Source organism: Phyllosticta citriasiana, assembly GCF_038021145.1.
Source record: "Phyllosticta citriasiana strain CBS 120426 chromosome Unknown IWZ02scaffold_10, whole genome shotgun sequence".
NCBI lineage: Eukaryota > Fungi > Ascomycota > Dothideomycetes > Botryosphaeriales > Phyllostictaceae > Phyllosticta > Phyllosticta citriasiana.
The window spans coordinates 266,222-290,440 of record NW_027117287.1 but is presented as its reverse complement, the minus strand read 5'-3'; the positions used below and the strand labels follow the sequence as shown (position 1 = coordinate 290,440).

Sequence of the window (24,219 nt, the reverse complement as noted above, 5' to 3'; positions counted from 1 at the left end):
TCAAACTGCAAACCTGACGACAACCCCCATTGTCAAGCGCCTTGCTTTATCCCAGCATACACACATCTACAGCTCCGTCAGGCGGTCGGTCAGTGCAGTTTGTTCGGCAACTCGGCGCGCCAAGTCCTTGCACCCTCGGGCACACAGCGCGCCTGGTGGTCGCATTTGGCTGCGGAGCGGTGCCACGGCGATGCTGCTGCTTGGAGGGGAGGAACAGCTTTTTTGCCCGCCGCTGCTGGACGCAAGGCAAGGCCCCGTCTGTCAACAAGTCAACAACCGAGGGGAGATCTTTGCGGGACGTGCGCTGCTGGCGCCGTCTTCTCTTTCCGCGGGCCCTGCGTTCCGCAACTCGGCCATCAATGAATGGCATTGAAACTGTGGATACGGGCATGAACAGCGGCTTGTCAAGGGGGACACCAGCCCGCCCCGGCAGCGACCCGGTTGAGCGGTTGGCACTAGAGAGTCGTACAAGGAGCAAATGGGATGCCTTGGTAAGTCTTCGTCGGCGATGTCGGCGATCAACTGGACAAATTCGTCGAGGGCATGTGGTAGTACGGCCGAGCAACGACAGCAGCAGTGATTCAAGACGTTATCTGCTGCAGTGAGGACTCCCGTGGAAGCATGGAGATCCGGACTGCATATTCGATGGCTTTCGGGAACAAGTCTTGCAGCTGAGGTCGTCGTTGTCGCGTTGCATCGCATAGCGCGGATGCAGCGCTCTGGGAAAGGACGACTCGGCTCAATCCGAGGCATTTGTTTTGCCGCTGCCGTCTGTCTGCCTCGTTGTTTGTCTATCTGCCCCTCATCCATACCACATGGACATGCGGACAAGACGGAGAGCTATTCGGCCAAGGTACGTGATGCATGCACGAGCAGGCATATCTGGAGCGGGTGGGTACGAGGCGTGGGGAGTGATAGAGTTCACGATACATGGGGGAGGGGTGGATGATAGACGGCAACAATTGACAGATTTAGAAGAGGTTTGCTTGGTGTTCTGCCCGGATAGAGAGGGGGGGGGGGGGGGCGCACAGAGGACATTGTCTTCTCTTGCGCAACGGCAGACATGGATGGCGTGCCCCTCCGACGCTCTTCAGTAAGCCTCAGTAACTACACCACCACCATCCATGTACATTATCGGCCTTCGATGCAGCGCTGCGGCTCTCGCCCACCCCTGTCTGCCGTGCCCCTCACGCTGGGACGGACGTCAGACAGCCTCATGACCCTTCATCCACGACATCAAACAACACCGCGCCCACGCAATCGCAACATTGAACAGCTAGAAAGGGAAGACACCATCCGTCCGCTTGTCCATCCCGCATTGATAGACCAAACTCCGTTGCCCTGCCCCCAAGAAGCGCACACATTTAATGTATGCACATCAGCGGCAGCCGTACATGGCTCGTCAGCCAATCAAGCCAGCACGTCACGTCAACGGCGAGGAAGAAGAAGAAGGAGGAAAAAAAAAAAAAAAAAAAATCAATTCCCCGCAACCGAACCGCCGGCCGTCCGTCCGCTAGTGGACGGATCAGGGCCAGGTAGGTAAAGTAGACAACGAACAACCACAGGCAGCCTAAATGATTGATTGCTTGACTACCAACTGACTCCACTGACTGACTGACTGACTCCACTGACTGACTGACTCCACTGACTGACTGACGTGCATTGCTGACTGCCCGTTCAGTCCACCCACCTGTCTCACTCCGTCAGCACCCATTTCCCTCTTTGGGCTCCTGGCACGCGCTTGGCTTCCATGGCTGCCCCCCGTGCCGAAGCTGGTGGTGGTTCGTTGGGCTCGGCGAGCTTGGGTGCTTGCTTGGTGTGTGGCTCTCGAGATTGAGCACCTCGTGTGCGCGGCTTGGCTATGTAAGCTACCTATCTACCTACCGACCACCATGATGACGGCTTGAGTTGATGTCAAGGTACACGTACACACAGTGCCCGCCAAAGACAACCTAAGATGGTGCCGGCTGACCATTGTCAGTGTAGTCCAGGCTTCAAGGTAGGTACTGCGGTGGTATTTCCTCGTCGCAAACGGTGCGGGTACGATGCGGTGCCGTTTCCTCGCCCTAGCCGTCGTCAATCACTATTTCCATCCACGCCCGCCTGCCGCCCGGCCAAGCATCACTTGTGGGAGATATGTGCGTATTCGTATCCCACACATCCCTCCCTCACTACCACTACTACTCAGGTCCAACCGACCGTTCCACAAGTAGGTAGGCAGGTGGGTGGGAAATGAACTCATCTCAAGCGAGCGAGTGAGCGAGCAAACCATGGCGTTTCTTTCCCGGGCTCCAATTCCTCCAATCGCAGTCGGCGCGTGCGCAACGTTTCGTCGCCAATGATGACGGACACCGGACGGCGACTGCAAACACCACCACCACCACCACCACCACCACCACCACCACCACGGCTGCCACCGCCGACGATGATGATAACGACGACAACGCGAGCAGGCAAGCGAGCGAGCGGAAAAATTCAATGACATTGATAAATAGGCACCTTGCTGTACTGTACATACACACATACTCCCATGCCTGCGAGAGGGTAGTGATTAGTACACATGTAGCACGTCCGTCTGTCTCCACACACACACACACATGATATCCACTCGCCAAACCAGGTTCACTCGTCTCCACGTTGTCTATCTGTCTGTCTTTCTGCTGGCTGGCTGGCTGGCTGGCTGGCCGCGTAGCTGTTTTGATTTTTTGCCTGCCCTTGCACACATTTTGAGTGCCCCGAGTGCCTTGGTTGCCCTGTCAAGCAGGCTGGCTGCCCTGGGCGCCTCATCCACATTCATCGTCCATTGCACTCACTACCTTCCTGCCCACCTTCCTACTAACCTACCCATCTACCCATCCAATCTTCCTGCCCTCCCTCCCTCACTCACTCACTCAATCAACTCACCACACCACACCAGACGAACAACGCTCTGACTGCCCTGCCCTGCCCTGCCCCAGCTAGCCAACAGGCCAGCTAAGCAGCAGGCAGTCATGGACTTGACTAGCAGTTTAGTAGCAAGAGCGCGTGCTTTCAGTGGCCTAGCAAAGGGCAATTTGCAGGTACGAAAGCGGACCTTTTCTGTTTTTTTTTCTTTCTTTTTTTTTTTTTTTTTTTCGCTGGGTTCAGTTGAGGTGGTTGGTGTCTGGCTGGTTCGTCATTGGACCGCATTCTATTTAGGTGGATGAGGAGGCAATGTGGCGTTCGGGTGTGGCGCATTTTACTGTGTAGTAGTATAGTGCCCACTTAGTCCGCGGCAGGCCATCATCATGTGTAGGTTGTGTACTGTTCGACTCTGCGCTTCAAGTTTCAATTTGCAGTTGCTTGTTGCATATCATGCGTTCTTGGGGACTAACTTGACATGCCTCCTTTTTTTTTCTTTTTCTTTTCTTTTCTTTTCTTTTTTTTTTTTTTGTGGTATGTATGCTCTCTATCCTCCACGCACCCATCATGCCGACTCTTGAACAGCCTTTTCACTGCATTTATTTAGCCGAGTGCATATACTAGCATCAAAAATCCTCTTTCACCCTTCCTCCTCATCCTTCTCGACTACTACCTCGCGCAGAAGAGCCTCAAACCAACTCAGCCCAACCCTCACTCGTTTCGAAACATCCCAGCCTCAGCCCTCCGTCCCATCCCATCCCAGCGCCGAAACAAAGAGACAAGGAGACCGCGAAACAACGAGCCCACCAACTAAACAGTGGCGAAGAGTTAGCGAGGTTTGTGATGCCGTGTCTGTCTGTCGGCAATACTGTACGTACTGAGAGGGCAAGCAAGGACAGTGAAAGAACCTGCCACCAACCTTAGCATTACTAACTACACCAGCCTCAACAGAGAGGACCCAAAACGGGGAACAAAAATCAAAAAAGCCGACGACGAGCAGAAACCACGGGCACGGGCAGCAAACCTCACCAATCAGCCAGCAGCCCAAGAGCGCCTAGTGCGGCTCTGCCACCCCACCGCATTGCCCGCGCGGATGGATGCACACTTTAGCCATCCTCGGCTCTCATCGAACCCATTTTTAAACTTTGCGATCCGGCATTTTGCGTTTCCCATCGGCTCACTCGCCTTGTCGATGTCGATGGAAAGGGATGAAAGGGAGATCGATGATGTCGATGCCCATGCCGATGCGGTTGATTGATCGACGGGACAGGACGGAACAAGGGAAATGCCGATTCGTTGAACTGCGATGCGATGCGATGCGATGCGATGAGATGAGATGTGAGACACGGGCATCTGGCAGCTGGCATGCGTGGCGTGGCGGTTGGTGATGGCGGTGGAGTTTAGGTTGCGGGTGCGGGTGCGGGTGCGATCAGGCAGCGGCTCATCGATTTGGTCTGCTGGTGGTGTGGCATCGTGTTGTAGTTGGGTAGTGTTAGCTTGCACCTACCCACCTAACTATCCTGACCTGACCTAACCACCGCATGCTTGCGAGGGCAGGCAAATCGAGGAGAGAGAGGGAAGGATGGAAAGCAGCAGAAGCATTTCCTGAGTAGCGCTGCCGGTCTGTGCTCCCCTTCACCCCATCTATCGTCCGATGATAGAACAGCGTGGATAGAGAAGTGCGCCATAAATAACAACCAGTCAGTTTGTCAGTCAGTCAGTGCGTTGCGTCGCATTGATGAGCTGGCTGGCTGGGCAATAGATGACGGACAGGACATGACAGCAACATGGCGATGGAAGGGCCCAGAAGCCGACTCGGGCTGTTGTTCCTGACGCCACGCAGGCAGGCAGGCAGACACGGAGCGAGAGAAGACGAGAGATGAGACGAGATGATGCGCCGGGCAGAGCCGAGCGCCGCGGCTGGCTGGCTGGTTGCGATGCGCGAATTGCATTGCACCCATCCGCCATGCCATGCGCCATCAACACCGGCGCCGGCGTCTTTTTCTCTCATCAACGGCTAGGTAGCCACGGTAGCCTGGCCTGGCCTGGCCTGGCCTTGTCGCAGACAGAAAAACGAGCGAGCAAGCGAGCGCATAGTCTCAATCCCCGGTGCGCGGAGAGGATCAGCAAAACTCTCTCTCTTCAACACACGGTGCGTGTCCAGTTGACGACAATTGGTGACGACGAATAGTTATAGATCGAGGACCACACAGCAGAACGAAAGAAGACATGGAAAGGTGGAAACCAACACGGCGGAAACACGCGCGACCCGAAGGGCAGCCGGGATCGGCCCGGCGCCAAACCGCGCGCGCCGAGGTGGAACCCCTGCACCTGCACCTGCACCTGCACCCAGGGAGGCCGTGGGCTGGCTGCACCTCCACACTTGTTGGTTGCTGCTTCATCCCGATTCGTCCACGCGGGCGGCGGTGCAGCAGCGCGACTGAGTGGTGGCTGTGCAGTACGTGCGTGCGCGGGTATCCTTTACTCGCGGATCCCCTGGCCCGGCACTCGGGCGTCGGAGAAAATGTTTCGTTTCAGACGGCTGCTGAATGGGTAGTTATGTACCTTGCCTTGGTTGGGCGCCGGGGGTGGCGATAGGAATGGGGGAGGGAGGGCGGGGTGGGTGTGCATGTGGATGCCCACCATGCCCCCTGGATCCACGCGTCAAAGCGACTGAGGTTCTTCCTTACCTATCTAGGCAAGGGAGCTAGGCATGTAGCTCTGGACAGAGACAGGCAAGGCACTTGGTTATCCATGTACATGTAGTTAGATAGTTACCGACGCATGGTCAGGACAAGAAGAGGAAGAAGAAGAAGAAGCGGGGAAAAAGGCATAATTGCCACAGGAGGCAAGATGCCCATCTGACCACGCCCGGGACATCTGACCTGGCTATTTTATAGTTTGAGTCTTTTTTGTGCGTCTACCCGCCTGTTGTTGCTGCAGCAGCAGTCGCAAACGCAAAATGTCAAAATGCAGCAGCAGCGGAGGCGGAGGCGGAGGCGGAGGTGGAGCCGCGAGGGGAATCAGGTGCATATGGCTAGCTAGCTGCATGCACAGGGGAGCTGAGAGCTGGAAACGGCCGTTTGCCGTTTGCGCATCCCTGTCCAGCTGAAGCAGGCAGACAAAGACTTTGCTGCTCGACGACGACCACGACGAGGACGACGCAGGGGATCCAGGCTGTGGGTGCTGGAGTGGAGTTGAGTTGAGTTGAGTTGGGAGCGTCGAGACAATCTTGCTTGCGCCAGTCCAGGTGCAGATTGATGGTTTGCAAAGGATGTGAATGAAGGGCAACAAACAGACCACCACCCAAGAACCAGAGTCAAAAACACAGAGCCGCAAGATCTTCCCCCTCTTCCCCTCTTTGCTCTCCGCAAACGCCTGCAACCCACGCCATATGCAATCTGCAATCTGCACGAACGCGCCACCCCTCCCCACATTGCTACATGCCCATACACAAGCGCAATGCACAATAAACGCTCCCATCTACTCTCTCAATCCCAATGACGCGTCACTTCGAAGCGTGCGTGGAGACAATGGCGCCGTCTCCACACGCTTTACCTTGTCCAAGTGGATACCACCTAAGTGGACGCGCATCCGAGGAGCCGAAGATCCGAGGGTTCGTGAATGATGAGGGAGGTGAGAGACGCAGAGAGCAAAAGAAGGGCGGACCCTAGGGCATTGGTGATGGGCGGAGGTTTTTATGGCGCAGAGGTGAGTGATGGATCTGCAATGTACAGGACAGTGTATGTATGCGGCCCCCATCACATCACACCCATCTGTCACATCTGCATCTCCCAGGCTCGCCCTCTCCCACCCCCCCCTCTCTCCCTACAAAAACACGTGTATGCCGCCCGCCTGCCCATTCTTTCCCCCTTCTCTACGTGCTGCTCTTGCCGCTGCTGTAGAGACACGACAGTGACACGCGGTCTATATACCTGCCTCCCTGCTAAAGCATCCATCTGCATTACTACATGTATTCTTCACGACAGGACCAACAGCAACAAACAAACAAACAAACATCTATACCAACAAACCGTGCCCCAAACGCGTCCACATCCACCCACCCACTCACGCATGCATGCATCTCCCACGCGCACAACACGACAAGCCAAGCCATCAACCGCGCCCATCCTCATCCATCACCAACACAGCGCAGCACCGAGCCAACGACAAACAACCCCAGAGCAACAAACAGATGAACGACAAATGGGCGGCACGGTACGGTACGGCGCGAAGCTCCGGAAGCAAGCGAGCGGCCCTCCCTCCCTTCCTCCCACCGGCCGCTCGTTGTAGTCGTTGTCACGGAAACGACAACGTCGTCTCGCTTGTCTCCCTGCCCGCGCATCGTTTTTATCCTGCGTCGTATGTATGTATTTGTGAGTGCGTTGACGTCAATCAGGCGCTCTGGTACTCCGGTGCAGTGTGTAGTATGTGACGTGGGATGTGGGATGTGTGATGTGGGATGTGAGATGTAGTATGACGCCCGTGGCTTGCGTGCGTTCGGTTCCCTCGCACCGACAGATCGGATACAAGAGAGGTGGATGGATGGATGCATGGATGGATGGATATAGGTAGATGGATAGATGGATAGATTGGAATGACGCGCTCGTGTCACCATACCATGTCCACGCGCGTCGCAAGCAACAATGTCGTCAATCAGGGGAACTGGAAAAACACATCACACCCCTCGTACCAGTGCGGAAAGACGCAGGGTAAGCGAGTCCCTGAGCTGACCTAAGCTGGACGGAGCGTCGAGGGTTGAGGGCTGAGGGTTGAGGTGCTTGTGCTGGTGCAGGTGCTGAAGCCGTCCACATCACACCGACCCTGACCGCGCGACTGCCCGGCTACCCACATGTCTGATGTCGGGTGGCTGGGTGCGAGGGACGGGAAACGATCAGATCCAACAGATCCAACAAACAGAGTTGAGGTATAGGTAGGTAAGAATGGAAGGTACCTACATACCTACATACCTACATACATACATACATACACACGTCATGCGTCGTGTCGCGTCGTGTCGTGTCGTGTCGTGTCGCCATATGTGTGTTGCCGTTCAAGCGTTAGCGAGCCAAGCGAAACCAATCCTCCTCCTCCTCCTCCTCCTCCTCCTCATCCTCCTCCTTTGCTTCTGTGTAGGTTCCTATGCTAAGGAAGGCGATGATGACGAGTCTCGCCCCCCACCTACCTACCTAGCGAAGGAACAAGGCATTCGTACGTATGTACGTGTATATGTGTAAATTTGTGCCAAAAGCAGACCACATACACCGCAGCCACCCACTGCAAGGAAGGAAGGTAGCTAGGTAGGTAGGTCGATGGATTAAGTATGCGATTAATGAAGAAGAGGAGGAGGAGGAGGAGGAGGAGCCAAAGACGCTTTGTTTGACTTGTTTAACAAGACTAGCAAATCGCTACCGCTGTTCAAGGGTACCTCATGTTAGCTTCAACTAGGGATCTAGGTACAGTACAGTGGGTACATGTAGGTATGTTAGGTAAGGTAGGCAGGCATGGTAGCTATGACGTAGACATACGTAACACAACCCGGGCCTGGCTGGCTAGTTGGTCTGACCGCAGAAGAACTGAAGAGATTGGGTGCCCTTGGTAAAACAATAGCTAGCTGGTTAGTTAGTTAGTTAGTTACCTGGTAGCTCGCCAAGTAGGTAGGATTAGTTAGGTAGGTAAGGTAGCGAAATGATGTAGCTCCGTCCCCAACCACCTTGGCCTGTCTGCGTCATAACGAGCGAAATGCGAAATCGTCCCATACTTTTGCACACGTTGAAGTGGATTTGGAAACAAGTGGTAATTATGGTGGTGCAAGTGCATGGGTATCAATTGCCCTTTCCTTTCCTTTCATTTCGCCTCCCCATCTCTCGCTCCAGTCAAGAGACGAGCGACAGCTGGCTGTAGTATGTAACCGTATGTAGTGGTGGTTGTGTAAACCTTGGTAGTTGTAGAAGAGGTGGCAGTCCATCTTCGCTTCCGTCATCGTAGAAGGCCGCCGTAGCAGCAGCAGCAACAGCAGTAGTAGTAGCTTGAAACATCCTCCGCGCGCGTTTTGACACGTCCGTCTGTCCTTCAACCCGTCCTCTTCATCCGTCCGGCCGGCTGGCCGCGCCGCGTGTGGTAAGTCGGCACTAAGCGGCGCGGCGGCGGCGGCCCAAAAATATGAGAAAAAGTGTGGCAAAGTCCTGGTAACAGAGATCGAGAGTAGTTCGCTGGCAACCAAAAAAAGTTGGCTAGAAACAGAAGACGAAACGTCACCGCCGGAAATGACGACAGAGAGGCAGGCGGGTGTGTGAAGAATGAGGTGGAAGAGGAGGAGACTCTCTCGAGATAGAAAACTAGTGGTATGAAAGTGGTGGTGTTGAGCCGTGCTTCCGTGTACAGAGACAGGGATAGAAAAGTCCGAGAAAGTGGACAGCTGAATGACAATCCTTTCGTTTACCCAAGAACTACATGACGCCTAAAGGAAATTGTTGGACAGCCGAAAGAGGCACGGGAACGAGAGAGCGCCTATGCAAAAGGAAAGAGATGCCGGTGGGTGACTTGTGGAACAGTTGCAAGAGGAAGGAGAAGAAAAAGGAGGGAAAGTGTCAAAATTCGATGCATCATCGCTCAAAGTTACTGTCAAAGGGGTATCTTTGCTTTTGGAATCCCCGGTAAAAATCCTCCCCTTCTGTGTCTCTGTTGATTCTTTGGTCAAGCAGCAGCAGCAGCAGCCACAGCAGCATATTGTCAGTCGCTGTCGTTGTCGGGATTGGCAACGAATAGCCGCACAGCACCGCTCATGGTCATCGTGCGATCATCAACGCTGCCTCGCCGCCTCAGGTCATCCGAGAGTCCGGCCGCCTGCGGCTCGGCAAACTCGGGGCCACTGCTGTCTCCAGAGCGGCCAAAGACTGGGTAGTCGCCAGGGAGAGCGGGCTCTTCTGCCACCGTCTCAGTCGGACTGCTTCCCTGGGCGCTCGGTGGTGTGCTGCTTGTGCTAATGCGCGCGACCGAGGGCCCCATGTATGAGTGTATGCGGCGCCCAGAGCCCAGCGAACTCCGCCCGCTTCCGCTGCGGAAGTGGTAGTTGTTGTTATTGCTGTCATTATCGCTGTCACCCTCATCGACCTCGCTCGCGCTCAAGCGCATGGGGACTCCGCCGCTCGCCAGGCTGGTTGGGTTGTACAGAGAGGCCTTTGGGGCGCCGTGATGGCGTATTTTTGCGCGGACGCCCGAAGCGACGCCTGAAGATGAGGTCGAAGTGCGAGTGGGAGGCTGGTTGCCGCCGACGACCTCCATGGCCGCACGCATCTTGGCAGCGCGCTGCTGGGCGATCAAGCGGGGATCTTCGTACTGTGCCCTGTCGCACCACACGGTAGCCTTTTGCCTGCGCATCAGGGCGACATAACTGGACGAGGTCTGGCTGCCGGTGGAGCGACCCGACGAGGAGCGGCGCAGATCGGAATTCCGCCTGGTAGCGCTGTTGCCAGTGCTGGTGTTGGTCGAGGAAGTCGAGGTGGTGGCATTGGAGAGGGTGCGGCGGGTGGTTGTGGTGGTGGAGCCGTACTGGGGCATGGCGGGCTGATACTGGGGCGAGTGGTAGGCAAACGGCTGCTGATGAGAAGTTGCAGAAGTGGTGCGGTTGCGGTGGTGTGGTTGACGCGGGTCGTCGACGATTTGTGTCAAAGGCTGCAGGCCGGACTGGGGCAGAGGTTTCCTGTGCGGGAGGCGCCCGTACTGCGCGTACGAGTCCACCATGGCGGACATGTTATAGGGAAGCCGGAGGAGGGAAGAAAGAGACGATGGCGCGCGGCGTGGTGTCGCGGTATCACAGCAACCAAGTCGGCCAGAACGCAGGAGCGTCGAGGTGAGCGAGCGGAGCGTTTCGGGGAGATTTGGCGTGGCAGACGGACGGGAGGGTGTGAGATTGGGATTGACGGGCGGGCGGACACGGCGGGGCGTCGGCGGCAGTCAGTGTCAGTGGCAATGAGTTGTTGTTGTTGTTGTTGGTGTTGTTGGTGTTGTTGGTGTTGTCGACGTCGCAGAGGAGAAGGTGGTGTTGCGGCTTGGTACGGGAGGGATGGTGGGGAGGGGGAGGAGGGAGTGCGGCGGGTGGGATTTGGGTTGTATATATCAGGTAGGTAGGGATGGGCCGGGATGAGATGGGATGGGATGGGATGGGATGGGATGGGATGGGGGAAGCTAGGCTACCTAGTTGGTAGTCTTGTACTGAAGTGGGACTTGCACTGAAGTGGGACTGGGACTGGGACTGGGACTTGGACTGGGAGGTGGCACCTATGGGCGACGAGGAGGATACGGGCGGGCGACAAAGGCCCCCGCTGGTCGCGCTCCCGGCACACGCAGCACAACAAAGAGGAACGAACGGGCCACGGGAATCTGCCATCAGCTGAGACGTTTCTCTCTCTCTCTCTCTCTCTCTCTCTCTCTCTCTCTCGCTGCCCGTGCGTGAAACTGTCCTGCCTGTCGTCTCTCTCTCTCTCTCTCTCTCTCTCTCTCTCTCTTCCTCTCTCTCTCTCTCTCTCCCCCCCTGCTGCGTCTCTCTGTACCTAGCCATCGGCCGATGTTTGGCGACGGGTGAAGTGCAAAACACCATCTCCGTGCATTTTGACTTTTTGCGTGCCTTTTCTTGCCGCGCCGTGACCCGGACCTCGTGCATGCAAACCCTCCGTCAGTCTCAGTCTTCCCGTGTCTATCGCGACTTGCCCCATTCGTGCCCTAGGTCCCTGCCCTCTCTCCGCATGTGCTAGGTACCTATCAGCTAGTTAGCTCTCTGCTCTACCTTATTTTGGCTGTCGACGGAACGGGTGTGCCCCCAAGACCAAGACCAAGACCAAGACCAAGACCCTGACCCGCATTACCCGCGAGTACGAGCAGGGAGCTGCTTCGCCACACGACGAGAACAAAATTGACCTCGTTGACGCTGCAGTCCAGCGTGCTGCTTCTCGCTGCTGGACCCTGACTCTTTTTTTCCCTGTCTATTTTGGTCTCCAGCTGTCACGTTTCGATATAACTCGCGTCGCCATCAAAAACTCATCGTGCCCCCTCCACAACTCCATCTCCCTCGACAATCGGATGTCGGCCGCTTGCCACAGCCCCTTGTCTCCACCATCAGAGCGAGCAAAACAGTTTCCATGCTAATCCATCACCCGTCGCCGCTCTCGTCCCCTCCGAGGATGCGCCGTTCACGATTGCCTCTGCGCCTCCGCCAGGGCCAGGAACCATTGCACAGCATCATGTCATTCTAGAATTGCCATTGTGCTCCCCGTGCGACGCCTCTCTGCAAATGCACCCATCTTCAGCCCTCTGTCTAATCCCGACTCTGCGGCGCCTGGCGCAATCCGCCTTGTCCGCTGACCGCCTTGCCCCCTCCTCGCTCCCTTCAACCCGTCGCCGCTCGCGGCACCACCACCACCACCACCACCACCATGATGATGATCGACCCGACCGCTCGTGTTGCTCGCCAGAAGCGCTGCATAAACCCGAGCCTCCCGTCGCTATCCGGAATCTCTCCTCGCACACCTTGCAGGCAGCGTGCCACGGCGTTGTCGAAGAGGGACTGCAACCGGTGGGCGGATGCATTTCATTGCAAGCGAATGGATGCGGCGCCGCCATCAGCAAAAACTTGGCAGGCACCGCGATAGGTAGCTACCAGCTGGCGCAACAGCAACAACAGCAACAACAACAACAACATCTCGTCTCTTTTAATTTTTGCGCTGCCCTTTCACCTGTCCTGGTGTAGCGTGCGCCTCGTCCGTCCGCTGCGCATCCGCCTGTCGTCGACTATCGGAACCGACTCGCCGCCACTTTTTTTTTTTTTTTTTTTTTTTTTTTTTTTTTGCCCGGCTGGCCTGCGCTGCGCTCCAGCTGTCGGCGCTCCGGGCACGTGCGTGGGCGCGCGCGCGTGCGGCTGGTTGCTGGGCTGAGAGGATCACGACGGTGATGATGGTGCTCTGCTGCTGCCGTGGTCTGTGGTGGCATGTGGCACACCCACCGCGTTCGTTCCCAATGCTACGGTGTTGGGTCCATATGGGTCTGCGGGAATGCGGACTGACCGGTGGTAGTAATGGTGGTGGTGGTAGTAATGGTGGTGGTGGTGGTGGTGGTGGTGGTGATATCATGTAAGCACAATGTGGGAAGGAAAGCAGGGCACACGTGTGCGACGTGATCCAGTTAGTTCTCTTTTCTTTCGCTTCTCTCTATTCCAATTACCTTGAGACCTGGTTGTTGTTTTCCTCCATCCATCCATCCATCCATCCATCCATCGTCGCTTTCAACCAAGATATTGCAGTGGCACACAAGCCGACCATCACAACACTTTGTACACCCACCGGTCAACGTTGCTGTTTGCTGTCCTGTCTTGCCTTGTCTCTCTGTCCAACCTGCCTTGTCTCTCTGTCCAACCTGCCTGTCAACATTCCTTTCTTTCTTCTACTTTTTGGCGCAACAATGCCTGTATTCTGTCTCAACGTCAAATCAAGGCCTACCCCCCATGTAATCCCGACCCGTCGTCAGTCGAATCTCCCTCGACCTCTAAACAGGTTTGACCCACGCAGCCACCCGTTTATCGGTCGGCCTGTCTGTCTTTCAAGCTACTTGTTCCACTCAGCCAGCCAGCCAGCCAGCCAATCTGCCTTCCTACACCGTTGCCGCCCTGGCGCCCGCCACCAACGTCGAATCGAATCGAGCGACGGATGGAGGACCTTTGCTGCCCGCCCGCTCGCGACGCATTGCGACGCCAGACACGCAAAAAAATTCCCTCATCCCTTATTCGAGCTTTGGTACGGCTCTGGATAAGTAGATAGGTAGGCGCGGGTGGCGGCAAGCGCTCAAAATCACGGAATTTTCTTCCTCTGGCGTCGATATTCATGCGCGCCGTCTTCACCCCTTATCCGTCTTCAGTCCAAAAACTTGACCAAAGACATCGACTTCGGAATCCAAGACCAACACGTCGGCCAAATTTTCCGGTCAGTCTTCTTGTTTTCCGACACGACCCCGGCTCTTCGAGTTTCTCCCCATCACTCGCACCACCATCGTCCTTTCTTTCCACGTCGCTGGCTCGATCCACTTCGTCCTCCTCCTCCTGCCCCGAATCCGCATCGGCCGCCGTGGTAACCCTCGCCCTAATCTTCACCATTCTACCATGTGCCATCGAAAGGCATACCACACCGCACGACGCTTTTGCTGGCCGAGGAAGGACCAGCGCGCGTCGGCAGCTTGCTCCTGATTTGCTGGATTACAACGGGGCGTTCTTGGCTTGCATATCAAGTATGCTAGGAGGTGCGCTTTTGCGTTGCTTTCGTGCGTCGTTGACATGGCGGGGAGAGAATTGCCGAGTCACTGATGGAGGCGTGTTGTCAGCAAAGTCATCAGCTTCTGAGATGATAGGACAGACTTGCAGAGTGGTAAAATGAATGCCGCGGTCTCCCTGTCGTTTCCGTGTGCCGCTCGGACAATGGATACATATCACTCAATGAATGGAGAGTAAACGAAGAGACGGCGTTGACGCGTTTAGAATGTTCAACGAGAGATTCGGAACCAGTTGACGGCAAATGACGGATGGATGGAGGACTTCATGTTCAATGTCCTCGAAGAGACGCCACGGCAGGAACGATGCCGCAGGCCTTTGCCAAAAACGACGGGCAGGCAGTACTGATCGTGGCTGAGGAGGAAACAAGATCGTACTTGTATTCCTTCTCAGCTCGTAAAATGGGGATCTCCTACCTCGTTCCTCATCGCACTGGATATCTTTCTTGCCTCTCACTCACGCCCAACGCCGCACATCTAATCCATCTCAGCACACTTTTACGCCCTCTTCCACTCAACGCTCCACGTCCTCTCGCCTCGCCTGAACGGCACAACCTCCACCTCACCCCTCTCATGCCTCAAGCGCTCCACAACCCTCTCCTCACCCCTCCTCAACACGATCCTCTCCCTGCCCTCTCTCTCGCGCGCCTGGCCCCCATAAAACGCCCGCCCAAACCCGCTCAGGAAGCCCTCCAGCTTTTCCCTTGATACCTCGGCCTCGCTCAACCACCCCTTCTGCACCCCCTTCTCCAACGCCTCAACGACCAGCTGCACCGCATACATCTGCGTGAAGACGCCCGCGGCCGGCGCGCCCTCTCCCCCCAACTTCTTGACAGCCGGATGCGGCGCACTGTCGCTGCCGAAAAAGAACTTCGTCTCGCCGCTCGCTGCCGCGCGCAGCAGCGCCACCCGGTCCGCTGGCAGCTTGGCGACGGGCTTGCAGAAGTGCAGGCCGTTGCCGACGACGTCGTCGACGGTGAGGTAGAGGTGGTGCGCGGTGATGGTAGCGGCGACGGAGGGGCCGCAGCGGCGCACGGCGGCGAGCGCGGCGGCCGTCGTGCAGTGTTCGAGGATAATCCTAAGTTTGGGGAAGCGGGCGTGCAGTTCGAGGAGCGTGGGCAGGAAGCGGGCTTCAGCGTTCAGGACCGTGATATCCTCCTCCTCCTCCTCCTCCTCCTCCTCCTCCTCTTCCCCCTCCTCTTCGTGTCCGTCGTCTTTGTTTTTCTTGGAAGCTGCTGTGGGCGGTAGCTCGCCGTGCAGATTCAGCACCAAGTCTTGCCGCTCCATCTCCGCAAAGACGGGGTAGAAGGCCGCGTAGTCGAGCACGCCGGCCGCGCTATTCGTCGTCACGCCCGCCGGATACGACTTGACGCCCGCGATGCCCGCCGCCTTGGCCGCCTTGATCGTGTCCGGCGTGATATCCGGGTGCAGGTAGAGTGACATGAGGAACGTGACGTCAGGCTCAAGGGCCTGCAGGCGCGCGCGGTACGCCAGCGCTGCGTCGACGGTCGTGATGGGCGGGACGAGGTTGGGCTGGGCCGGGCCGTGTGGTTAGCATGGGTGGTAGGCACTCCATCATTAATCATGGCCATTGTTGGCTCTGGATTTCTCGAGAAAGAGCGGCATACCATCACAAACACCGTATTCACGCCGCCCTTGCGAATCGTAGGCACGACCGTCTCCATCATTGCGCCGTCGCGCAAGTGTACATGCATGTCCGCCGCGGCGGGCAGCTCAAGGCCATCCAGCTTGTCGAGAGGCATGGCGACAGCTGCGTTTTGCCCAGTACGAGTGCAATTGGATCGTTGGAGAGGAGAGGGAGAAGGTTGTGGGGTTGTTTGTGGAGGGGGAGGGGCAGAATTTCCTGATCCTTGTCGGTCGTAGCGGAGTTTAGATTTGGCACTGGCCAATCAGAAGGGATTATTTCGAAACTTGAAATCAAGTGCAGTTCTAGCAAAAATCATATCAGACATGAAATTGAAAGAGGAGTGTCTCTATTAAAGACTTGAAGCAAATCATAAAGAGCTTCCGTCTTCAACTAGAGCAACCATTTTGCTTCGTGGCACTCTGGCCCGGTTTTCTAGCCGCCATGGACAAAAAGCCACCAGCATCCCACTTCAATTATCTCTATCCACTCTCCTCACCCAAAACTTGCACCATCCATCTCTCATTGTCTATTTCCACTTCTGAACCACGACACCGCCACGCTTGAATTCTGCCATGTCGCCCAAGACCAGGCTCTTGTCCTCAAGCTCCTTGTTCGGGAACGTCGTCATCAAAACGTACTCGCGCTGGAGGCTAGCCGGGCTCGCCGCGTCGACAAAGCCATAGAGATCTCCAACGGTGTGAGTGGTGTTGAAGCGGGATTGCAGGCGAGTGCCGTCACCAAGGCGGATCTGCATCGTCAGCGTGGGAGCAGAGTCGTCGACGTTGACGGAGGGCGTGGACGCAGAAGCAGCAGAGGAGCTCGGGGCGGCCGCAGCTGCGGCGCTAGATGATGCCGCCGCACCGGTAGGGGTCGAGCTGCCACTGGCAGCTGCCGGCGTGGGACTTCCAAGCCTCTGACCTTGACCGGAAAAGGGCTTGTACTTGGGCTTGGGCGCGACGTAGTCCTGGTCCTTGTGAGGATATACCTCCAGATCGACCTCCTGGTTTTGCTCCACTTCGAGAATATCGAGAGGCGCGCGTCCACTGTTGATCATCTCCAGCAGGCCTCTGTTTGCTGGGTCGTCATAACGATACAGGCGCCCGTCGTCAATGGAGAAGCCATCACGCCAAAGGTGCATAACACGGCGGACCCTCTCCAGACGGCGGGGAGCGTTGGCAGCTGGGTCAGGAATGGTAACGGAAGGCGCATCGTCGCCGCCGAGGGTGCGGCCCTCGCCGCGGAAGAAGGTAGGACGCGAAGGAGCCTCTTCTCCATCATCACGGGGCGGACGGGGGACATTTCTAATCGAGTCAGCGTGGAATTCCAACATGAATCAAGGGTCTGTCTCGCCTACCTCCTGGCACGGTCAATAATGTTGTTGATGTGGTCGCGCGCGCTGGGTCCGCTGTTGGGGTTCTGCACAGCCAAGCCCGACTTTTCGCCACCAGCAAAAAAGTCCTGATCCTCATCATCGTCATCGTCATCACCGTGAGCACGGCCGTGGCTCTGAGCAGCACCGGCGTCGCCCTGCAGATCACGAAGGGTCCTAAGTCCGCCGCCGCCGCCGCGCGCGCGTGCCTGTTGTGCAGAAGATGAGCTGGACGAGCCAGCCTGTGCGGGATCGGGTGCGGGGGCTCCGCTCAGCGTGCGAGGGCCGGTGTAGTCGGATGGGGCCTCGGCGGCGGCGGCGCCTTCGGAGGAAGCTTCTGGAGCGTCGTCTTGCGCGGCGTAGTGAAGTGTGATGGCGTTGGGGACGTCCCACTCGGCCATTTTCAGCGCGTTCTCAGCCTGCAATGGCATGTTAGCAGAGTAAATGAATCGAGATGGAGAAGACTACCTGCTGCGGGGGAACGCCAGTGACGGAGCAAAACTGCGAAATGAGAGCATCGCGCTCTGCACCAGAGGGCTCGGCCATGTTTGAGGATGTAGATGGGGAAGTTTGCAGAGTCCGATGATGATTGGGCGAAGATCTGTCGTCGACGCAGAAAGGTAGAGATTGAGAGGTCCAATGGGGGATGGCGAGGACAAGTGGTTGAGTTGAGGGTTGGTTGGTGGGTGATGCGAACGAAGGAAGTCGAGCTTGGTTGCCGCTGACTCGCAGGCGCAACGTCACCGCGGGCGCTTGATCCGAGCTCCCTCCGTCCCGTCGCCAAGCTCCGCTCACCGCCTCCGCCCTCCGCCCTCCGCCCTACAATCGAACAACATCGCCTCCATCTCATTGTCACCCACCTCTCTCCTCTTCCCCTGCCTCCACCATGGCTTCCCCAGGAACCGAGCCGCGGAACAACAACGCCATGACCGAGTCCGTGACGATCCCATCCGACAGCGAAAACTACGACGGCAACAACGAGCTGTCGTCGTCGGCGTCGCCCTCGTCGAGCAGCAACTCGCCCGTCATACTCTACTCGCCGCCCACGATGTGGGGCCTGGTGCGCGGCGCCGCCATAAACCTGGTCCTGCCCTTCATCAACGGCCTGATGCTCGGCTTTGGCGAGCTGTTTGCCCACGAAATCGCGTTCCGCCTGGGGTGGTCGGGGACAAAGGTGCGTGCCGCGCCACTGCCATGTGGCTTGGATGGAGAGTTGTCCGGACTGTTGGGATGCTCTTGTCGTTTGCTGATGCTGTGATTGTGATAGATCTTCCCGGCAAGGCGAGCTACCGCGCGTCGCGTCGGCCCCGGCGTCGAGGCTCACAGCGACCCCGTCCGCAGGCGGCGACGGACCGGCGAGGAGCTCGACATGTACACGGCTATGGAGTGAGAGATGTGCTCTCAGGTAGGCGCAGGGTGCGGTCGATCCTTTCCAATGATTCGAGAAGAGAGGGGGAGAGAAAGAGCGGGCTCATTAAGAAGACTTCCTTGCATTTGTTGCCATCATCGCGGGGTGTGGGCGGACGGCGCTACTACTACCAAAGAAAGAAAGAGAGAGGAGTCAGACGGGTGGATGGGTCGAGACGACACTTGTTTGTACATATGGCTGGGGTGGGTAGATGGGTGGGCAGACGCAAGGCGGACAGGTACACAAAGGCCATAGATTCGTTCGCAGAGCGGCGTGCGTGCCGCGTGCCCCGATCGATCAAACCGCTGCCGCTACCACCACCATCACCACTATCTCCTTCGATGAAGGAGATACGGCGTTTTGTTTTGTATTACTTTGGTTTCATCTGCCTCAATCAAGAGCCAAGACATTAGCATCAGCATCAGCGTCATCGTGAGCGTTCCGCGACCCAACAAACTCCCAACACCAAATACTTCGCTCAAAAAACAAAAACAAAACAAATCCCTTCCCCTTCCCCCCGCGCACACGCGCCCACCCCGTCTCGAACCTACGCCCATCCCGTTTCCCGAAACGGCACCACCGTGTACCTTACCTAAAATATGGGGTAAAAAATTTTTTTTTTATAAAAAAAAGAGGTGATGCTGCAGGAACATACAAGTACACCTTTAGGCCCATGAGTACAGCTCCTACAACACCACCGCGAGTAGAGGTGGGGTTTGTGGGGTTTATAGTGCAGTTTGTCAAGTTTTGGGGGAAAAGGGAGAAGGTTTTTTGGAGATGAGTGAGTGAGATACTGTGGAGGTATGGTGTAGGTGGATAGGGACTAGAGATTAAGGTTTGTGCTATTGGCTAGCTAGATAGATGGGTTGATGGGAAAATTGATGGGTTGATGGGGGTGAACCGGAATGACAGACAGTAAGTGGTGTTGTATGCGTGTACTGCGAAGGAAAAAGACAAAGAAGAAGACAAGGGGAAAAAAGGGGTATGAGTAGGCAAGAAAGGTGATGAGCAAACAACAAAGCAGAAGTAAAGAACGAAAAGAAAAGAGAAGAAAGGACGAGAAGTGAGTGCGTAAAGTGGACGCTACTCCAACCCGCAGAGCAGTATCCCCCTCCGTCTCCTTCTCCCTTCCCCTCCCTCCAACCTCATCCTCACAAAATCAATACCTCAAAACAGCGCCCCCTCAGCCTCACTCTCATCCCCAATCACCGTAACGCGATTGCCCCTCGGCCTCTCTCCCGCTCTACCCCTGCCCCTCTCCCACCCCCTATCCTCCATCCCCTCCACACTCTGCATCGACGCCCGCGGACTCGGCGTCTCAACCACCACGCGCGGCATAGGCAGCGTACCGCGCTGCTGCTGCTGCTTCGTGATCGGCGTGCTGATACTGACGCCCAGAGGGAAGGTCTTCGCGGTTTCGTTTTGCCCTTTTTGCGCCTGTTGTTGCGACACGACGCTACGCCGCCCGCGCAGCACGCGCAGACTGGTGCGCTCTTTGATCGCTTTGCTGGTCTTGGGCGTGTGCTTGCGCTCTTCGACGTCGATGGGGTTGGAGTTAGCTGAAGCTTCGTCGCTGCGTTTGCTTGTCCCGCGCCATTTGCGGCCGCCGCGCTTGCCGCGGCTGCTTGATGCTGTGTCTTTCTCCTTTGCCTGCTTGCCTGCTGCAGCAGATGTAGATGCGGATGCGGTGCTGGGGCTGCCGTTCGCATCGGCGGTGGTGTTGGAGCTGCCCAAGCCTGCGGCGATCCAGCGGCCGAAGCGGCCGCGCGGTGTGTGTGGCGACGAGGTACTCGCGTTGCCCATGCCATAGCCATGCAGCGAGGGTGCGGGCGAGCTCTTGGAGTAGCGCGAGAGCGACGGCTGGCTCTGTGAGCGGTGCGAGCGGGTCGAGTGGAACGAGGCGCGGCGGGAGGAGCGCGACTGCGAGCGCGATCTTGACTGCGACTGCGAGCGAGGCGGAGTCGGGGGGCGGATGGGGGTTGTGGTTGTTGGTGAGGCGGGGAAGAACGCAGTAGAGGGAAGGGAGGGGATGGAGACAGAAATGATGGGTTTGCACGGCTTGCTTTTCTGCTCTGTTGGTGGTGCTGGCAGCGTGGTAGTGGTGGTATCTGGAGGCGTGCGGTTCTCGACGTCGCTGTCGTCGGCGACCATGGTCGACCGCGGCTTTCTAACCTTCTTCTCGCCGCGGTTGACGGGCGTCTCAGGGAAGAGTTCGCTCAATACACGTGAGGAGCCGGGCGAGCCTCCATGCCGCTGCTTTTGACGCTCCCTCTGCTCCTGCACCGATGGCGTCTCCCAAAAGCTCTCGCCGTCTTCCCACACGCTGCCACTGTACCGACTGCTGCCTCCTGTATGTGGAGCAGTTGTTGGGTTAACAATCTTGACAGTGGGCGTGGAGGTGATTTCAGCGATGGACCTAGGAGCTGTGGCAGACGAGCTGCCTCCAAGCACGACTCCCCACTCTGCCTGGGCACGCGTCTCGGTGCTTGTGGGACGGGGTTCGCGTCTGTCGAAAATGTCTGACGACGAGGCACGCATCAGGTCTGTAAGCGAGGTATAGCTGTTGCTCGTCATCTGGCTTTTGGTCCTGCTCTTGGTCTTTGACGTGCGATTTGGCGGAGTCTTTTTGCTTGGGGTGGAAGTGGAAGCCCCCTTGGCAGCATCTGACTTTTCAAAAGCTATCCCAAGTCCCAGAGGAGACGAAGAGGGGCTTGTCTCAATAGAGAGGGCAGGGAGTGACGCAGAAGAGCGGCTGATGTCCCTCGTGCTCTGTCGAGGTGCATCATCCACGTCGTCTTCCAATTTGGTCACCAAACGAAAGGCAGACGCTGGAATGATCAGTGACTGGCTGTGTTTGATACTGCCTCCACTCTCGCCTCTCTTGTGCCTCTTTCTTCTTGCGTCAATGTCTGTTGGGAGCTCCTCATCCACATCCAGCGCGACCATGGTAGACTCGCGACCCAGCTGCCGGTATCGACGGCTAGTACGGTGCCCGTCATCAGCGTCGCTGTTCATCCGACGCAGCTCGGCCACCGTCTTGCGAAGATCCTTGGCCGGCTCGGCGCGTGGACCCAGCAGACCTCCTGACCGACGGCCATTGGCACGCTCTGGTGAAGGAACACCAGCTCTGAATGGACTCTTCTCGGGCAAGATTGGTGGTGGGGACGAGTTTGGCTCGCTACCGACTTCAGCCCCAGCGGTCGTAGAGGCTGCAACAGCGGGAGGCGTCTGCACCAGCTTTGGCATTGATGAATTTGGCCGAACCGTCTCAAGCGGTGTTCTGGGGTTGGAAGATGCTTCAACTGGAGACGCATTCGGTGGGGAAGGATCGAAAATTCCTTGATAAGTGTGATCCTGTTTCGCTTGCTTGTCTCGGGCTTGGCTAATCATTTCCTCTGCCGACAGCTTCAAAAATCCAGCACCTGGTAGCCCACTGGTTTCACTGGCAGCTGGTAGGGCAAAGGTCGACTGGGACGTGGCCGGTTGGCTGCTACCAGGGCTAGGAAAGGTCGGAATGCTAAAGCCTGAGCCAGTGCTCATCTCAGAGTGCCGGCGAGGAGATGCCTCTCCTGAGTCTCGTCCATAGTTGGTCAATGAGAGTGTCGGCGATCCCGTAGAGAGAGCAGCTCTGATTTTCGTGGGGTCAAAACGCAGCTCTGGCTCAAAAACTCCAGCACTCGGTGGTCGTGGCAGCGGTCGCGTGTCCAGATAAATCATTTCTGGCTCATTCGAAGGTTGTTTGCGGTGTGAGCTGTTGGACGGCTCTTCTTCGATGCCGCTCATGGTGGAGCTGTGACCCCCTGCAGCGTTGTTGGGACCAACGGACAGTCGAATGCAGTTTTGACGGCGGTGAGCCTTTTTCCTGTCGGGGCTCTTTCTTGGGAGAGCAGGCTTTCCAGATTGCATAGGAGTGGGATCCCATTGAAAGGGATTACCGTTGCTACTGGAAGATGAGGCATTGGTCGAGGCGCGCGAGAGCTGGTGTGTCGGGGCCCCTTCAAACCCATCGACAGGAGCACTTGATCGAACGCGTTCGGTTGGAGAGCCCTCCAGGGTGACTTGGGAGCGGGACTGTCTGCGAGGTGTATTTACAGTCAGGCTGTTGTCGGATCGATTGTGGACCGATTGTTCTTGGGCATCAGCCGTCTTGGGCCGATCGCTCTTGACAGAATCACCACTGCCATGGCGTGAGTGCGTTGCCATGTCCTGCATACTCAGACGAGCGACGTTGCTCCGTATCGAATTTTCTCTAAAGTGGCAAGGGACAGATTGGCTGCTCTTGTGGAGAGACTGTAAAAGGGGGCGTGGGCCTTTGAGAACAAGAGACTTGTGCAGTTCATGTCCAGGGCTTTGCTTCAACTTGGCGTGGGGGCTACGGTGGGCAGATGGGCTTCCGGTGATGAGGATTGAGCTCGTAGCAGACTCGTAGCTCGACACTGAACGACGCGAGGGGCTATATTCCATGTTGCTCATTGATCGATCGTGGTGGAGCTTGAGCGGAAGTGGAGGAACAGGGTCGCCTGGTGCACTTCCTGAGTAGCGGTTGGTGACGCTTCCATTGCGGAGCCCCCTGGTGCCATGGCCGTGGAAATCGTGCAGACTAGATCCCACAGAGGGAACAGAATTGGAGCGAATCATCCTCATTGGGGAGCGAACCACGGTTCCAGAAGATGAGACAGTATCGGCATTGTATGTCGCAGGCGGCTTGAGCCGAGTCAAGTCTGGTGCCGAGTTTGGCGTGCTGCTGATTCTGGGAGCGCACAGCGTAGAGATGGGAGAAGCCTCTGTGAAGCCGAGTTGAAGCCTGGGTGGTAGTGAATCTACCGGAGTTGTGATTTCCTGGATGTCGTGAAGATTCGAGGCAGAAGTGTCGCGCCTAGGAACGGGGCTTTCGATTATGGCGGATAGATGGCCAGTCCGGACCTTTTCGAGCACAATGTGCTTGGGTTGACGTTTGGAGCGTTTGGTAAAGGACCATCCTCTCTTGGCTTGCGGCCTTGGTGCCGTGTCTGTTGTGCTCGTTGTCTGGACCTTGGAAATGGACGATTGAGAACGACCGAGCGAATCCCTCGACGGCAAAGTTCCCCAAGCGGCATTGTTGTTGTATGGTAAAAGGACATTTCGACGTAAAACAGCTCGTGGTCTCGACACGCCATCTCCTCCCACGTGTTCGACCTGCTGACCCAGACGGATGCCCCTTTGCTCGAGGTCTGCCAAAAGTTTCCGATGCGATTGGGTTGCTCGCATGAGCAGCAGGACCATGCAGACAAAGGCGACGACGATGATGAAGACGGAGACACCAATGGCGACCCACACGCCGGGCGGGATGCTCGAGGCGGGCTCCGGGTCGCGTGGCAGGAGAGCAGCCATGGCCGGGCCGGCAGGATTAGTGAGAGGCACGGATTCCTGGGTGTTGTAGAGTCGACGGTGGCCGCGGAAACGATGGAAACAATTCAATAGCACAGAGAATGGAGGACATGTTGAGTTGAAAAGAAGAGAGGAGAGGAGAGCGAGATTGAGGCTTGTAATTTGTTCTACTGTGGCATGTACTCGGTCCAAACAGAGGGAGGAATGCAGGCCCATCAGATGACGCCAAACAACGAC

At 56.9% G+C, this 24,219-nt stretch overlaps 8 protein-coding genes across 8 annotated transcripts; 3 read left to right on the top strand and 5 right to left on the bottom strand.

The window, feature by feature from the left end:
- Positions 1 to 6,713: 6,713 nt before the first annotated feature.
- Positions 6,714 to 7,888, bottom strand: IWZ02DRAFT_456843 (uncharacterized protein). Its single transcript, XM_066767902.1, has one exon. It carries the CDS (start codon positions 7,496 to 7,498, stop codon positions 7,013 to 7,015), a length of 486 nt encoding a protein of 161 aa, XP_066620662.1. The 5' UTR covers positions 7,499 to 7,888; the 3' UTR covers positions 6,714 to 7,012.
- Positions 7,838 to 8,242, top strand: IWZ02DRAFT_456842 (uncharacterized protein). Its single transcript, XM_066767901.1, has one exon. The coding sequence runs from the start codon at positions 7,878 to 7,880 to the stop codon at positions 8,115 to 8,117; it is 240 nt and encodes a 79-aa protein (XP_066620661.1). The 5' UTR covers positions 7,838 to 7,877; the 3' UTR covers positions 8,118 to 8,242.
- A 1,334-nt stretch (positions 8,243 to 9,576) lies between these two features.
- Positions 9,577 to 11,087, bottom strand: IWZ02DRAFT_34784 (uncharacterized protein). The gene has a single exon (XM_066764229.1). The coding sequence runs from the start codon at positions 10,630 to 10,632 to the stop codon at positions 9,613 to 9,615; it is 1,020 nt and encodes a 339-aa protein (XP_066620660.1). The 5' UTR covers positions 10,633 to 11,087; the 3' UTR covers positions 9,577 to 9,612.
- Positions 11,088 to 11,901: 814 nt separating this feature from the next.
- On the top strand, positions 11,902 to 12,703 carry IWZ02DRAFT_34779 (uncharacterized protein). The gene has a single exon (XM_066764228.1). It carries the CDS (start codon positions 12,170 to 12,172, stop codon positions 12,623 to 12,625), a length of 456 nt encoding a protein of 151 aa, XP_066620659.1. The 5' UTR covers positions 11,902 to 12,169; the 3' UTR covers positions 12,626 to 12,703.
- A 1,985-nt stretch (positions 12,704 to 14,688) lies between these two features.
- Positions 14,689 to 15,953, bottom strand: IWZ02DRAFT_434874 (uncharacterized protein; the record flags this gene model as incomplete). The annotated part of the gene is made up of 2 exons (XM_066766402.1): positions 14,689 to 15,723; positions 15,819 to 15,953. The coding sequence occupies 2 exons, from the start codon at positions 15,951 to 15,953 to the stop codon at positions 14,689 to 14,691; spliced, it is 1,170 nt and encodes a 389-aa protein (XP_066620658.1).
- Positions 15,954 to 15,998: 45 nt separating this feature from the next.
- On the bottom strand, positions 15,999 to 17,922 carry IWZ02DRAFT_34712 (Cdc48-dependent protein degradation adaptor protein-like protein). The gene is made up of 3 exons (XM_066764227.1): positions 17,676 to 17,922; positions 17,193 to 17,626; positions 15,999 to 17,139 (listed from the first exon to the last, which is right to left on the bottom strand). The coding sequence occupies exons 1-3, from the start codon at positions 17,751 to 17,753 to the stop codon at positions 16,365 to 16,367; spliced, it is 1,287 nt and encodes a 428-aa protein (XP_066620657.1). The 5' UTR covers positions 17,754 to 17,922; the 3' UTR covers positions 15,999 to 16,364.
- A 171-nt stretch (positions 17,923 to 18,093) lies between these two features.
- Positions 18,094 to 18,597, top strand: IWZ02DRAFT_381310 (outer membrane protein TOM13-domain-containing protein; the record flags this gene model as incomplete). Its single annotated transcript, XM_066765160.1, has 2 exons — positions 18,094 to 18,381; positions 18,475 to 18,597. 2 exons carry the CDS (start codon positions 18,094 to 18,096, stop codon positions 18,595 to 18,597), a joined length of 411 nt encoding a protein of 136 aa, XP_066620656.1.
- A 1,185-nt stretch (positions 18,598 to 19,782) lies between these two features.
- Positions 19,783 to 23,985, bottom strand: IWZ02DRAFT_492287 (uncharacterized protein; the record flags this gene model as incomplete). The annotated part of the gene is made up of 1 exon (XM_066769837.1): positions 19,783 to 23,985. The coding sequence occupies one exon, from the start codon at positions 23,983 to 23,985 to the stop codon at positions 19,783 to 19,785; it is 4,203 nt and encodes a 1,400-aa protein (XP_066620655.1).
- Between the last annotated feature and the right edge of the window lie 234 nt (positions 23,986 to 24,219).